This window comes from Sclerotinia sclerotiorum, genomic scaffold, assembly GCF_000146945.2.
Source record: "Sclerotinia sclerotiorum 1980 UF-70 scaffold_4 genomic scaffold, whole genome shotgun sequence".
NCBI lineage: Eukaryota > Fungi > Ascomycota > Leotiomycetes > Helotiales > Sclerotiniaceae > Sclerotinia > Sclerotinia sclerotiorum.
The window spans coordinates 1140015-1153415 of NW_001820832.1; the positions used below are offsets into that span (position 1 = coordinate 1140015).

General features: G+C 41.6%; 5 protein-coding genes across 5 annotated transcripts; 2 read left to right on the forward strand and 3 right to left on the reverse strand.

Moving 5' to 3' along the window:
- Nucleotides 1-70: 70 nt before the first annotated feature.
- Nucleotides 71-1402, forward strand: SS1G_03524 (hypothetical protein; the record flags this gene model as incomplete). Its single annotated transcript, XM_001595385.1, has 4 exons — nucleotides 71-82; nucleotides 589-774; nucleotides 1036-1326; nucleotides 1394-1402. 4 exons carry the CDS (start codon nucleotides 71-73, stop codon nucleotides 1400-1402), a joined length of 498 nt encoding a protein of 165 aa, XP_001595435.1.
- Nucleotides 1403-2143: 741 nt separating this feature from the next.
- Nucleotides 2144-2749, forward strand: SS1G_03525 (hypothetical protein; the record flags this gene model as incomplete). Its single annotated transcript, XM_001595386.1, has 1 exon — nucleotides 2144-2749. One exon carries the CDS (start codon nucleotides 2144-2146, stop codon nucleotides 2747-2749), a length of 606 nt encoding a protein of 201 aa, XP_001595436.1.
- A 1123-nt stretch (nucleotides 2750-3872) lies between these two features.
- SS1G_03526 (hypothetical protein) lies at nucleotides 3873-5710 on the reverse strand (the record flags this gene model as incomplete). The annotated part of the gene is made up of 3 exons (XM_001595387.1): nucleotides 3873-4797; nucleotides 4854-5219; nucleotides 5415-5710. The coding sequence occupies 3 exons, from the start codon at nucleotides 5708-5710 to the stop codon at nucleotides 3873-3875; spliced, it is 1587 nt and encodes a 528-aa protein (XP_001595437.1).
- Nucleotides 5711-7019: 1309 nt separating this feature from the next.
- Nucleotides 7020-7723, reverse strand: SS1G_03527 (hypothetical protein; the record flags this gene model as incomplete). Its single annotated transcript, XM_001595388.1, has 3 exons — nucleotides 7020-7204; nucleotides 7256-7549; nucleotides 7702-7723. The coding sequence occupies 3 exons, from the start codon at nucleotides 7721-7723 to the stop codon at nucleotides 7020-7022; spliced, it is 501 nt and encodes a 166-aa protein (XP_001595438.1).
- Nucleotides 7724-12166: 4443 nt separating this feature from the next.
- On the reverse strand, nucleotides 12167-13007 carry SS1G_03528 (predicted protein; the record flags this gene model as incomplete). The annotated part of the gene is made up of 4 exons (XM_001595389.1): nucleotides 12167-12334; nucleotides 12490-12590; nucleotides 12621-12756; nucleotides 12819-13007. 4 exons carry the CDS (start codon nucleotides 13005-13007, stop codon nucleotides 12167-12169), a joined length of 594 nt encoding a protein of 197 aa, XP_001595439.1.
- Nucleotides 13008-13401: the final 394 nt, after the last annotated feature.

Consider the following 13401-nt stretch of genomic DNA (forward strand, 5'->3'; position numbering starts at 1 on the left):
AGTTGAATTGCCATTACTACCTATCCTTCCTAGCATTGACTGTATCCTCATTTTGTCGCTCGAGATAAAAATGAGCCAACGCGTTTGCGCGTGTGATCATTTGCACTCACGTGATTACGAGGCGGAAACATGAAATCTGCCCCACTCATCATCATAGAAGAGCTCAAGAGTTCGAGACATAGAGCTGAGCAACCTTCTCTCCAGAAAAGCAACGAAATCCACACTCTATACTTGAAAAAGTGGAAAGATATCTTTTCCCCTTAAGGGAACCTCTAAGCATTTCTTCCTGATCACTGACGAAGAGTTCTGAGCAGGTGGATACGTAATGTCTTGATAAGGGTATGGTGCATTGTCGAAACACTATCCTAGAATTCCCAAAGCAGATGAGGGAGGCTTCAAACATCTCCACGTGTGACTATCTGTCATCATGTCTTTGCCTTTGTATCAACCTCCCAGGTCGGCTTCCTGCCACCCTCACTAACCTCAAGTGATTGTGGCTTAATTGCATACAAATTGGCTAAAGATACTCACGGTCCGACCCTTTTATGAATCCAATATTTACAGATTGATGATCAAGCACGGATTCAGGGAGATGTCGACACCCAATCAAGATACCCATACACTTGGCAACAGAGCTCGTATGTAAATGAAATCCATCTACTCAACTTTGACATTGTTCTAATTGTTTCTGGAGATCTTCCGGCTCAAATTGAGAACAGTCGTCGATATGGCGTTTTGAAAGTTACTTTGTATGAAGGCTCCGGTATCTCCATGGTAGACCAATATAGCGATATCTTCCGTAGACTGGAGCACGAACCTTTTCATGAGGAAGAGGAAGCCCAGAAATGGGTGTTTCGGGGTTCAACCTTACATCATCACTCTTTACCATATGCCCTGCTAGAATTTGAACATTTGCAAGTGATTGTCGACGCAATTTCAAGAACCGCGAAGAGTCCATTATGGGCAGGAAAGGATACTTCATACAGATTTGAAGTGTCTAGGGTTGCTGAGCTGTAAGGTTTCTCTTTATCTCAGGAATCCGCAAGCTTTCATGGGACAACAGGACTTTTCCTAGGTGTCGTAAAATTGCATGCTTGGGATGATGAGAGCTACAAATACGGTGGAATAAACGTTACTGCGATTTTGGACCAAGAAAGTTACGCTACCGTTCCAAAATGGCTGGATGTTCAGAATGGGGCTGGTAAAATCCTCATCGGAATTGATTTCAAGGAGCGGAGACATCCAAGTGTGGGATATATCCATTCCTCGGAAACTTTCGACTATATGGAGATTATTGGAGGCAGAATGGGCTTCGCCGTGTTAAGGGTAAGAATGAAAGGGACGAGTAGATGTTTCGCTGTTAGAGAGCTTACAGACGGGCATAATTCTGTAGCCGATGTGAATTGCGCGGTTGTTCCTACTAAGACGAACCCTTTTATCATACCACTCATACGTGTTTTCCAGAATTCGAGAGATTTGTTTCTCTGTTCACCATTTGCCAGTGGTGGGCACTTATTCTACCACCTTCAAAAGGAGCGGCGTTTCAATGTCAACAGGTCAAAATTTTACTGCTCCGAGCTTCTTTGCGTATTCGATCATTTACACGACCTCGACATCATTTATACTAGCATAAAGCCTAGAAATATTCTCTTGGACACTCTGGGACATATTGTATGTGCGATTTTAGTCTCCTGTTGTCAAAATCTACGACCGCTCCAGAATCACGAATTTTGGAATATCCAGCACCTGAAGAACTGCGTGGTGAAAAAATCACGGAGGCTGTGGATTGGTGGACATTAGGAATCTTTCTCTACGAATCCCTGACAGGATTACCCCCTTTTTACGATGAAGACACTATTGAAAAGCATCGCAAAATACTTTTCGAGCCCCTCGAATTCCCAGGACCAAACCTCATTCCTTCAGTAGCCCAAGACGTACTGAACAAGCTTCTTAATCGCAACCCTGAGCAAAGATTGGGGACCAAGGGTGTTTCCGAAATAAAAAGCCATCCTTTTTTTCATGGAATAGATTGGCAGAAAGTACTTCGACGAGAATATGAGCCCGTTTTTCGGCCCAGTTATATTAAAGAATTCTTTAGAGAAGATCGCGACGCTCCGATAAGGCTATTTGGAGGGCAATCACCATGAAAAATTCCAGCTCAAAGAAAAAGCCCAATACAACCAATGATGAAGCAAGTAGATTATCCAAACAGCTAGATAGAGCAGATTCATCGTCTCACGCTCAAATAAGCTCGGACCAAAGTGAAGGATGGGAGTTAATATGGGAAGGTGTATCCCAAAACTTTTACTTCCGTGACCACTACACGGGTGCTATTCAATCAGGAATCATTCGAGTCCCAGAGCTCGAAGTCGATCCCACCATCTCAACCTCACAACCTCCAGAAAATGAGATTCGGATTAATTCTCTCCCCATACGAAACTCGCCTAATCAAACTCAGATGCAAGATGCACTCGAGGTAGCTTTAATAAACGATTATAAATCCGCAATTCCGCAACTTCTAGAATACAGCATAGACTTAATCACTATATTTTCCAGCGACGCTAAAACTCAAACACCACTAGAATGGGCTACCGAGCATGAAGATCTTGATTTAGTGGAATTATTCCTGAGTAAGGGGGCTGATGTAAATTTTACGTCCGCTACCTTCACCAGAAATCCAGCATTAATAAAAGCCGTGGAGAAAGCAAACCAAAGATTGGTCAAAATATTAGTACCCAAAACAAACTGAGTACTTTCTACTAGAGCATTACGTCTCGCTGTGGATCTAAAGAATATTGCAATTGTCAACATCTTGCTAGAACATGGTGTTTGCCCTGATTTCATTGATGGAGACCAACAGCCTTTTAAAGACGCTATCGACTGGAATACCAGGGAATCTGCGGAAGCAAGAATACTCACAGCACCCCTTGTACGCGCCATCATTGCAGACATTATACAAATCACGAGAATATTGCTCCTAAATGGCGCAAATCCAAATATAGATTATCATGACATAGGTCGTGAATATGGATGGCCCTTACATTCGGATCTAATACATATTCCATGTGGAAGAGTCATACAAATAGCTATGCAGTTGAATCGTTATGAGATAGTTGATTTACTACTTGAATATGGAGCAAACATCACCCTTCCACAACCCGTTTGGTTATATCATCGATGTGAGGGTGCACCGAGGAATGTTTATCTAAAGACTACATCTGGATTAAGATCTGCTTTGGTGGGATTCGAGTAGAGGAAACGGGAGAGGGGTTTGATTAGGTAGTTGGGATAGTTGATGGTATGTATGCTGTGATCCTGATCCCTATGACAATATATCATTTTATTATTGCTTGTAATATTTTAACACTCTTTAAATTGTAATTCAACATTATTTAACTTTCTAAGAACATCTCAAATCCTTCCCTCATTACTTTCACACAAGATCCAATAATAATTTCAATCCCTATGTCTAATCTACAAACCCTTTAAAAGTTAAAATATATAAAAGTTGAAAGTAAAATACTAGATTTAGATGAAGGGGCATGAAGATTTATATAGATAGAGTGATTGAGGTCTAGATGTTTAAAAATTAAACAAATAGATAAATAGATTTATAAATAATAAAACTTGTACGGCGATTATCAATCTTAATGAGAATGAGAAAAAGAAAAGAAAAGGCTAGTATAATAAAGTATATAAATAACTCTATAATTAGTCATTTATAGAATAAAACAAAGGAGCCATTCATTCTCTTCGACCCCTCAACTGAACCCCAACCACTGGTCAATCTTAACATCAAAACGTGCATACCATTCATCATCATATGTCATAACCCTTCCTATCCTCCCTAAAACCCTCCTCAAACCTCCACCCTAAGCCAAAGCACCCATCGGATCCCAAAGACTCAAAACCTTCGGTTCCAAGCCCAAAACATCCCTAACCTCCTTCGCCACAAACCTCGGTTCCACCACCGCCTGATAAACAAACTGATCCATCCACTCATCACTCATAACAAACCAACCATGATCACCCGCACCCTCACCCCAACTATTCTGCACTCTCCACCTTACACTCTTTCCCTGGTCATCCAGATGCACCGCCGTAAGAACCATCGCATGAGTCATTGCGCTTTCTCCCGTCATGAGACGTTGTGCTTTCGTCATGCCAAGTTTAACATTAAATCCTAATTCGTAATCGATGAGGTTGACGTCCATGATTCCTTTTTGGGAATTGCTGTATTTTCCTACGTCGGATCCGAAGAAGATTGGAAGTCCGACTTTTAACATGGAGATGCAGGCGGTTTTCATGGTGGTCATGTCAACATTGACATAGGTGATGGGACGACCACCTACGATGTTACCGAGACGATCAACCGTGAGGAGGGTATTGTATTCATTTCTTGGATCGTTGACTAGAGAAAACATATCATGGACGGTAGAATTTGTGATTCGAATTGATTTTGGAGAATTTAATTCCTTGGCGAATTCGATAGGAGTAGTTTTTAATTCTTGAGCTTTACCATCTTTATCTAGATATTGCCATGTAAAAGCAGTATCAGATGGAGGAGGTGGACCAAGAGCGAGAGTAAGAATGAGATGAATTTGGCGAACCATATTCTCCTTCATATTGTTCAAGATATTTGGAGACTTTGAGGCAGCAGCAGCTCTTAATTTAAGAGCATCTTCTCGAAGTTTGGTTGTGATGATACTATCAATCACAGAGGATGATTGAGCATTGAAGCTATCTGGATAGAGAACTTGTGGTACGAGTCCATATTTATGGACAAGATTGTAAACCCTATGCAAATTATTAGAATCTTGGTGAAGGTTATATCATATAATGAAGAAACATACATATCCCACTGTCCTCCATCACTAACTGGACTTCCCATTAAGTTCTGCACCAATCTTCCATCTAAATCCTCTCCAACTGTATCAAGAATCTGTTCTAAAAACCAATTTGCCTTTTCTAATTTATCCCAAAAGAATAAATATGCTTGTGATAATTCAAATTCTTTAAGATTATGTCGTTTCATGATTGCAACTCGGAAAACATTGGTAGAAGCAAATAACCAACATCTTCCAGATTGTCTTTGATTTGTAATTGGTGCTCCTTCAAATGGAATTTTAACTGAGAAAATTTGTTGATCTTGATTGATTGTTGAGCGGGATGTTAAGACAGTTCGTGGATCTGCAGAGCTGAGAGCACTGAGAGCGAGTCTGGTTGAGTTGTTAGTATATTGAATTTGAAGTATGTAGAACAGCAATATTCCTTTCCCTTCCTCTTCCCTCATTCTCTTCTCTTCTCTTCTCTTCTCATCCTTTCCCCACTCCCTTCCCTCATTCCCCTCCCCAGCCCAAGCTTACACCTTTCACACCTCAAAAAAACAAAACAAAAATAGAATCAAAACACACCTATTCTTCGGATCACTCAAAAGTTCCTCTTCCCATTTCTCCACCCGCGCCGCACTTAAAGGAATCCACTGTGCACGGGAAGACCGAGCCTGCGAGGTCCCCTGAGCTTGCGAGGTCATAGACTGGGCTTGCGAGGTTTGAGAGATACAACCCTTCTCATCCACACAAACATAATCATAATCATCCTTCATCTCCAAATTTCGAATCTTTTCAAGAAGGATTCGTTGGGTTTCCGTTGGAGATGGGGAGATGGAATTATAAGGAGGAGATTGGGGGGTTGAGTTTGTTGAGCCCATTTTTGGGGGATTCTGTTCTTTTTTTGGTTGGGGGGTGGTGAGGTTTGTGGTGTGAGGAGGTTTATGGTTAAGATGAGGAGGTGGGTGGGTGTGAAGTGTGAAGTGTGAGGAGTGAGTTATAACTAGGAAGGTGAGATCACCAGATGAGGTAAAGTGAGGTGAGGTGAGGTGCTATGTCGTGATTGCGTAGAACGTTGGTCCAAATCAAAGAAGTTTAATAAAACACATAAACACAAACATAAACATAAACCGAATCTTCAAAGGTTTAAATCAATCAAACCAATCAATCAAATCAAATAAATAAATAAGAAGGAACAACAAGAGCACATCAATCAATAACCTTCCTTAAAAATAAAAGAATCAATCAATCTAAGTAACAGCACTCTACTCACGTTACCTTATCTATCCCTCAATCAATCAAATCAACCCCAACAAATAGCACAGCAGGAAAAGAAACAGAGTTAAAGCTTGAACTTAGAACTTGGAACTTAAATTTCTATCAAGGTATCAAGATATCAAGATATCATGTATCATGTGCACAATTGCATAACTATCTAGATAAAGAAGGTAAGTAAGATCTTACCTACCTAGTAGCACCTTGAGTATTTTGGTGCGAACCATCAAGGTACGGATGAATCAATCAATCAGTCTTAGATATACTAGGTACTAGGTAGAGAGCTGATAACCCCCACTCTTTATGATATGTTTAATTGATATTGATTGACGGATTTAAGTATGTATGATTTTATGATTATCAAGATCGATCGATCGCGAGGGAGGGAAGGAAGGAATGGGAGAGAGTTGGATTATGTTATGTGCATTCTTGATTATGGCTTGTACATTGCTAAATTCACATTCTTCAAAAGGTGTCACCAGTCATTCACCAGTCACACAATATAATTCAATCAATCAAAAATAAAAAAAATCAAGTAAAAGACAAGCAGCTTGTTTTCATTCTGGGTCTTCTCCTATTTACACAATTACAAAGTAGAAAAAGACCTCAGCATCAAGGACCCTCTCAACCATCATGTTAAAACCACCAAAGTAGTTCTAACAAGAATAGCATCAAAGGACTACTTGAATACGTCGTTAAACTAAATAATCCGAAAGACCAGATAAAACCCGATCGTCCAAATTTCATCCCTCATTAATCAATCTGAATCCATATCTACCGCCATCATACGTTTCAAATTTTCCCCTCCGAAAATGCACAAAGAAATCATGATGAAAAAAGAAAAAAGAGAATCCACCCTGGAAGGCCACTGGATATTTGCCGGTAGGACGCCATGGTATGACTGGTACAGGAAATCTATAGACGGGATCCGTGGACGGTCTTCATGTCAACGGCGATCTCACGACCTCCATCGGCAACGACCATGATGCGGATGCTACCACGTCCACCTTCGAAGGCCTCCTTGAGACGGGTCCAGAGGTTGGATTGGTCCAAAACGGGAATGGCTTGCTTGACATCTCCGGTCTCGGTCATGGCGACAACTGGTGGAATGTTAGAACAAGATAGTCATATAGGTGATGAAGAAAACTTACCACTGTGGTCTTGGAGATCGAGAACACGGTATTGCTTGAAGACTGGTCCCAACATGGTTTGGACAACGACGCTTGGGCTTGGGTTGGCGATGAAAGATGACTCTTCATTCAATTGTCTGGTGAAGAGGTCGACACCCAAGTAACGGTGTTGGCCAGTGGCAGCGGAGGTGGTGATACGGATAACCTGGCAAGGACGTCCTTGGAGCATCAAGAGGTCACCCATACGGATGTGGTGGCAAGGGATGGTAACGGTGTTGGCAGGTTGCTTTGGAGCAGCAACGGCTGGGGCTCCGGCTAAATCGAGAGAGTCAATTGGGTCCTGGCAAATATCCTTCCCGTTCCCGTGTCCATGGAAATATTCCCCACGCAAGGAGTGGTAATTCCCTGAATTTTTTTTCTTAGGGTACATGAGGGGGTTAGAGAGAAAAACAAACAAAGATTCTTACCTTCTTCATCGTAGTAACCCATTTCGATATTGACTGGTTTGAAACTTGTGGTGGATTTAGGTGCAGGTGGAATGTACTTGACGAGTTGACTTTCACGAACTTCTTCGGTGAAAGTAGAGCGAGCTGGTGTGCGAGGTTGTTGGACGTGAGCTTCCTCGAATTGTTCTTCGTGGAAGGTTGACTTGGGTTTGTGAGAGTGAGTAGATCTAGGAGCTGGGACGATAGTAGTCTCGGTGATGCGGGTCTCCTCGATGTATCTGGGTTCAGAAGCACGAGATTTGGGAGGGTCGACGATGGCAGAGTCTTCCTTGAAGCTTGGTGAAGTTCGAGAACGGTATTGACGTTCGACGAAATCGATGTTGGTCTCGGTAGGACTCTTTAAAGGAACAGAGTATTGAGATTCAACTTCGGAAGCTGGGTAGCGAGGTTGACGTGTACGTTCTAATTGGAAGTCTGCCTCAGAAGACGGACGACGTTGATGGTGATGATGGTGTTCACGACGGGGAAGTTCGATGTTAACTTCGGTGTGTTTATGGTGATGATCACTTTCTCTATCGAAAGAAGCTTCGAAGTGTCGGTGATGGTGTGGGGTGTTAAGATCGAAGGAAGCAGAGTGGTGTTTGTGTTTGTGTTCTGGTCTAAAAGAAGGTAAAGAAAACCAAAGGTCAGTTAATGAAGAAAATTAAACGGTGAGCGTTACTGTGTCAACACTAAAAGAAAAAATAGCCCATGTATTTTGGGGTAAAGGGGGGGCTGGGACTAAACCGAAGATCGTTGGACTGTGCGTCGTAATAAAAAACAAGAAAGCTGGCAAATTTGTCTCAGAAGGACCCAATTAATTGTTAATTGGGGACTGGGACCTTCTGATATGGCCAGATCCTAAAATGTTGTATAACTGAGAGAAATAGGAAATGGTACAAAAATTGTGAAAAAGAGGTGAAGGGGGTGCAAATGTAGGTGTAGACATTTTGTGGGTGTTTTTTTTTGGTAAGTCGATTTGGAAAGTGTATGTGTATTGTTTTTTTTTCTTCTTTTCTCTTCTCCTTTTGATTTTATTGATAGCGGATTTTGGGGGAAGATGGTGAATTGATTGAACTGGTAAAGAAATGCATTTTTACTACTAACCTGCTGCGTTCTTCACGAATATAAACTTCTTCTTCTTCTACTAGTTCTTGTTCTCGTTCGTGTCGGCTCGGACGGTATTCAGAACGTCGGTCTTCTTCACGGATGATGTGAACTTCTTCTTCTACGTACTCCTCTTGTTGGTGTTGGTGTTCGTGTTGGTGGTGGTGATGGTGATGGTGCTCAGGAGGGGGTGGATGGGGAAGAGTGTGTTGTTGTTCAAGTTGATGATGTTGATGATGTTGTTGTGAGTAAACAGATTGAGCGTCCTCTTCTTGACCTTCCCGTCCGACGCGCTCGTGATGATGGGGTAAAGTGATTTCACCTTCGACGTGAGTCTCGGTGATATGAATAGGTTGGGCAGCGGCGGCGTCGCTTCTATACGACGACGGGAAGATGCTGAAGGGGATCGGGATTCTAGCGTCAAAGTCCAGGTTGACGACCTTTCAATGCGAGAACACTTCTCGAATACCTTTCAGCGTACCGAAAGGATATCACAAGAAGGATCTCTACTTCTTGAGGTAGAAGGAAGAGGGAAGAAAACGTTTTTTGGTTAAACGTTTCTTTACTCGACTTTCAATTTTCAAAAAATTATTTTGAGGTCGTTAAAATGAACAAAAAGTGCCAGAGTATATTGTTATTGCGATGTGCAAAAAAGTAGTGTAGGTAGGTATGAAAGGTGTGTGTACAAAGTTGATTGGGGATTGGGGATTGCGATTTTGAGGTTGTATTTGTGTAGATGTGGGGTGGAGGTGGGAAAAGATGGAAGAAAGTCTCGAAATTGAGATTGAGTGAAGGTGGGAGAAGATTTTTTAGAAAATCAAGGTGGTTGGATATTCAATCTGTGTATTGATTCCCGCAGGGTAATTCAATTTTTAAATTATACGGTATTTTTTGATTTTTTGGGATTTATTTATTTGTTTGTTTACATTCACTTTTTTTTCTTTTTTTTTTTGGCTGGTGTTGTTTATTACTAACTATATTGAGTAATTACCTGCTGATTCAGATAGTTACATCGAAGTGAAGCCAAGTTACAATGCAGAAATTGAAAAATGTAGGGAAGAGGGTTGTTTTATGATGAATGAACAGATGAATAGATAGGTGGGTGGGTGAGGGATGGATGGATGAATGAATGAAGGACTGAAGAGTGATAAAAGTGACTTTTCGTGTGATGAGACGGAAATAAAGAAAAATGATATTTGTCACGCTGGTCACTTTTTTGATGTACCGGCAATTTCATTTTATCTATTGAATTTTGTTTTGTTTTGAATGAATGATAAATAATGAATTATGAATCAGGAAGCTGATTGAAGTTTGGTACGCTCCAATTTCTTTTCTTTGGAATTTTTTGCTACCTTCTCTTTATGGTATGTGTCGTAAGGTCCGTACCAGGTACCTCAGCTACCCCAGATAGTCTAAACATCAATACCAACTGAACACCGAGTTGGATCCATTCGTGAACAAAACTCGACAAGGTACACTTTGAACCATACCGACAATAGTGTTACGGAGTTTCTTCATGTGTTCACTGTTCACTGTTCACTGTTCGCCATTCACCAATACATATCATACATATCATGTGTAAAACATATCATCTGTAAAGCATACCATCACCAACGACGCAATCCATTCATGTATGTTTGTGGCGTTCATAAGAACTTCTCATGCATTTCTTTGGTTCTGCTGTAATCGGTCTCGTCTTGACTTTTTCTTGTCCTTCCATATCGACATCTCTCCACTCTTCTAGACTCCACTTCCCTACTGAATATGGTGTGGAGCATCAGTGGATCTTCGTGTTCATGTTCTCGGCCCCCAGCCATCTACGATGTAGGAGATTCCGTACTCTGTAAGTTTCCGATAGAAGGAATCCTCCGGTTGGATCTCTTGGACTCTTGGACACCTTTTCTGCAAATCAAAACAACCACAGCCACCGAAAAAGGAATCTAGGTAGCCTCACCATTTGGCCGTGTTCCTCGGACCACGTCTAATGTGGATAAGTCACAGTTTCAATAACTCTTTGAAATCATGGTTAAGAATTTAAGTGGTCTGTTGAGAAACCATATCCAATTTCCCTTGAGCTTCAGCTCCTCACAAATGGTGACATCCTTGACATGACTCGTGTCGTGGAATGCATTCATTGGATGATAGGATGAAATGGAGTATAAGCTCAACGTGGGCTTGCCTGCTGTTGTAGCTCCTCTACGGTCTACCCGAGCTTCTAAAGTTCTCACATGTGTGAAAGAACACCCACAGCTCGAATCAGATTTCGGTATGATGCAGAAGGAACATGAATCTAGAGCTTCATAATCATAAATCAATCAATCAATTGGATTGGATAAAGTTCAATTATTCATATGAAGTTGCACATGAAGCTGTCACACTTGTAAGCTTTATTAGATAATTTTGATAACATCTCACATTGTGAGAATTGATTGTAGATACTGAGACTGGTCAGTGATGATAGAGTTGGTTGATAAGGAAAAAGACGCAATTTGATTTACACCTCGGTTCTCCTCTTTTTTTTGTTCCTCCCCTCAGTCTTCCACGTTCACTCCGTCCAAGCTTCAAATTAGTAAGGGGTCTTTTTCCGCTGCTATCAAAGTTATCGAGCTATCTCATTAGCTTACCATGGTAGACCCTGTTAGAGTTCAGGTACCTTGTTCGAGCTCATTTTAAATTTCTGTCCTTTCTAACACAACTCCCGCTTCCGTCTCCCGTCCGAGACTAGCTTATCCATTAGCGTCAAAGCTACCCTACTCCGCAAATTCTTGGCAGAAACATCCGATCCGACCTTTTGAAATTTTCTGATCCAACCGAAGTTTTTCATGTGGCACTGACACTGTGGAACAAATCATGTTACTTTTCTTTTTTCTCTATTGACAAATTGACCGAGCGTAACTCTCCAGCCATCTCTCTTTTTTGAATTCGTCGTCAGTGTTGTATCATTGACATTGACAATTGCCAATTGACACGTACCGAAACACCGAAACTTCAAGAGGTGGCAGGAAAGTCTCCATAAAGTAAATGCTACTACGGTAATTGCAGGTCGGTGCTGCCGACGCGATACAAGGTCTACAATGTACATTAACATCACGGATCAATTGCTCTTTTTCTACCTCGAAATTTCTTTTTCGTTTCATTTTAACTACCTAGGTACTCACTGTAACTGTTACTGTAACTATCAGGCATAGCCACCCCAACCCCGCCCTTTTCAAACACTGGCTCACTAAGAAGCCAGAACGTGCAATACAAGCTGGGACTATTCTCATACCATAGCTTCATCTGCACGTACTCGTTTTTACTATCCACAGCCATCGTATTTTACTCACCGTGTTAACATCCGTCAGCCTTCGTGGCACAAAACTGGCACGGCCACAACCATACCACCGTTTGTTGACGTGCCAGCTTGAGAAGCGAGCCGCAAGGTCTGCACGATGTCGGGCGATACCCGAGGATCCATAAAACACGTCGTCGTACCTTGCTCGGTGTGGTGAGGTGGAGTAGATCCATTCTTCAAGAATCAAGAGACTCCATCAGTGATGCAGTCACTGTCTTTGCTGTGGAAACAACTCAGAGACCTGAAGCTTGAGACTTAAGCCGAGGCATGTTGGTTGACATCACTAGATGTATCATTGTTTACTTTGCTATCAGTCACATTGGACTTACAAATTTCTGCGTGTTGACCTTTTGATTAATTTGCCAGCTATCATTGCAGCCAGCATGGTATTGAAACTGCGTCGGTAGATTCTTGTCAACTTGATCAAAATCTCTTTTCTAGTCATAGGAAGAAAGCTTACATGAATAGTACATGCGGCCAGCAGACCCTGAGGGAAAAGAGGAGAACATGTCTTTATGTCTTGCACGATTGACATAGTTTGAGTGCTTTAGAAACTTCGACTGGAGTTGGAGTGTTGCGCATAGAAGTTCCACTCGCTATTACCTCTCCAGGAACGGCGGCAACAGCACATGGCTTTTCATCGCTGTGGAAACAAAACCGAATCTTTAGGCATGGATATCAGAAAATTGCTAAGTTGATACTGAGAATTTCGCTTGTCTTGTCGCGCAAGGGAGTCATTATACAATTCTGATATCCCAATGCTGATAATCCAACAGCTCTCGAGGTCTTTTACATTGGACTTAGACATTGGCCGTTGAATAACCTGAGTTCTATTGTCAAATGACATATTGGAACATCAATGTCTTTTTTTACTTACGACTTGTTATGGTCCTACGCTTACCCTAGCAGTCATTACGGCTGGAATTATCTATCGTTGATGTTTTCTACTTTTCATTCAGGTTGAAAGTCAGGCAAAGTAGGGGTTCAGTTAAGTGTTCCCGCAATTGTTTCTGATGATTTACCCAGCCAGGGAAAGAAATATAAATCCCAACCAGAAGATATCTTCATCAAATAAGGATTCTCATCTAGTCGAGAGGCGCACAGAATTCTGTACTGTCGTGTGTCTGAAGTTAGCTCTCGGCTCGTTTGTTTCTGATGGGCTGACTTGAATTTTTGTTTTATATCCAGTTTACTGAGAATATCTTCAGTTTTGCTCAATATATTGAAGGAATTCATCATGT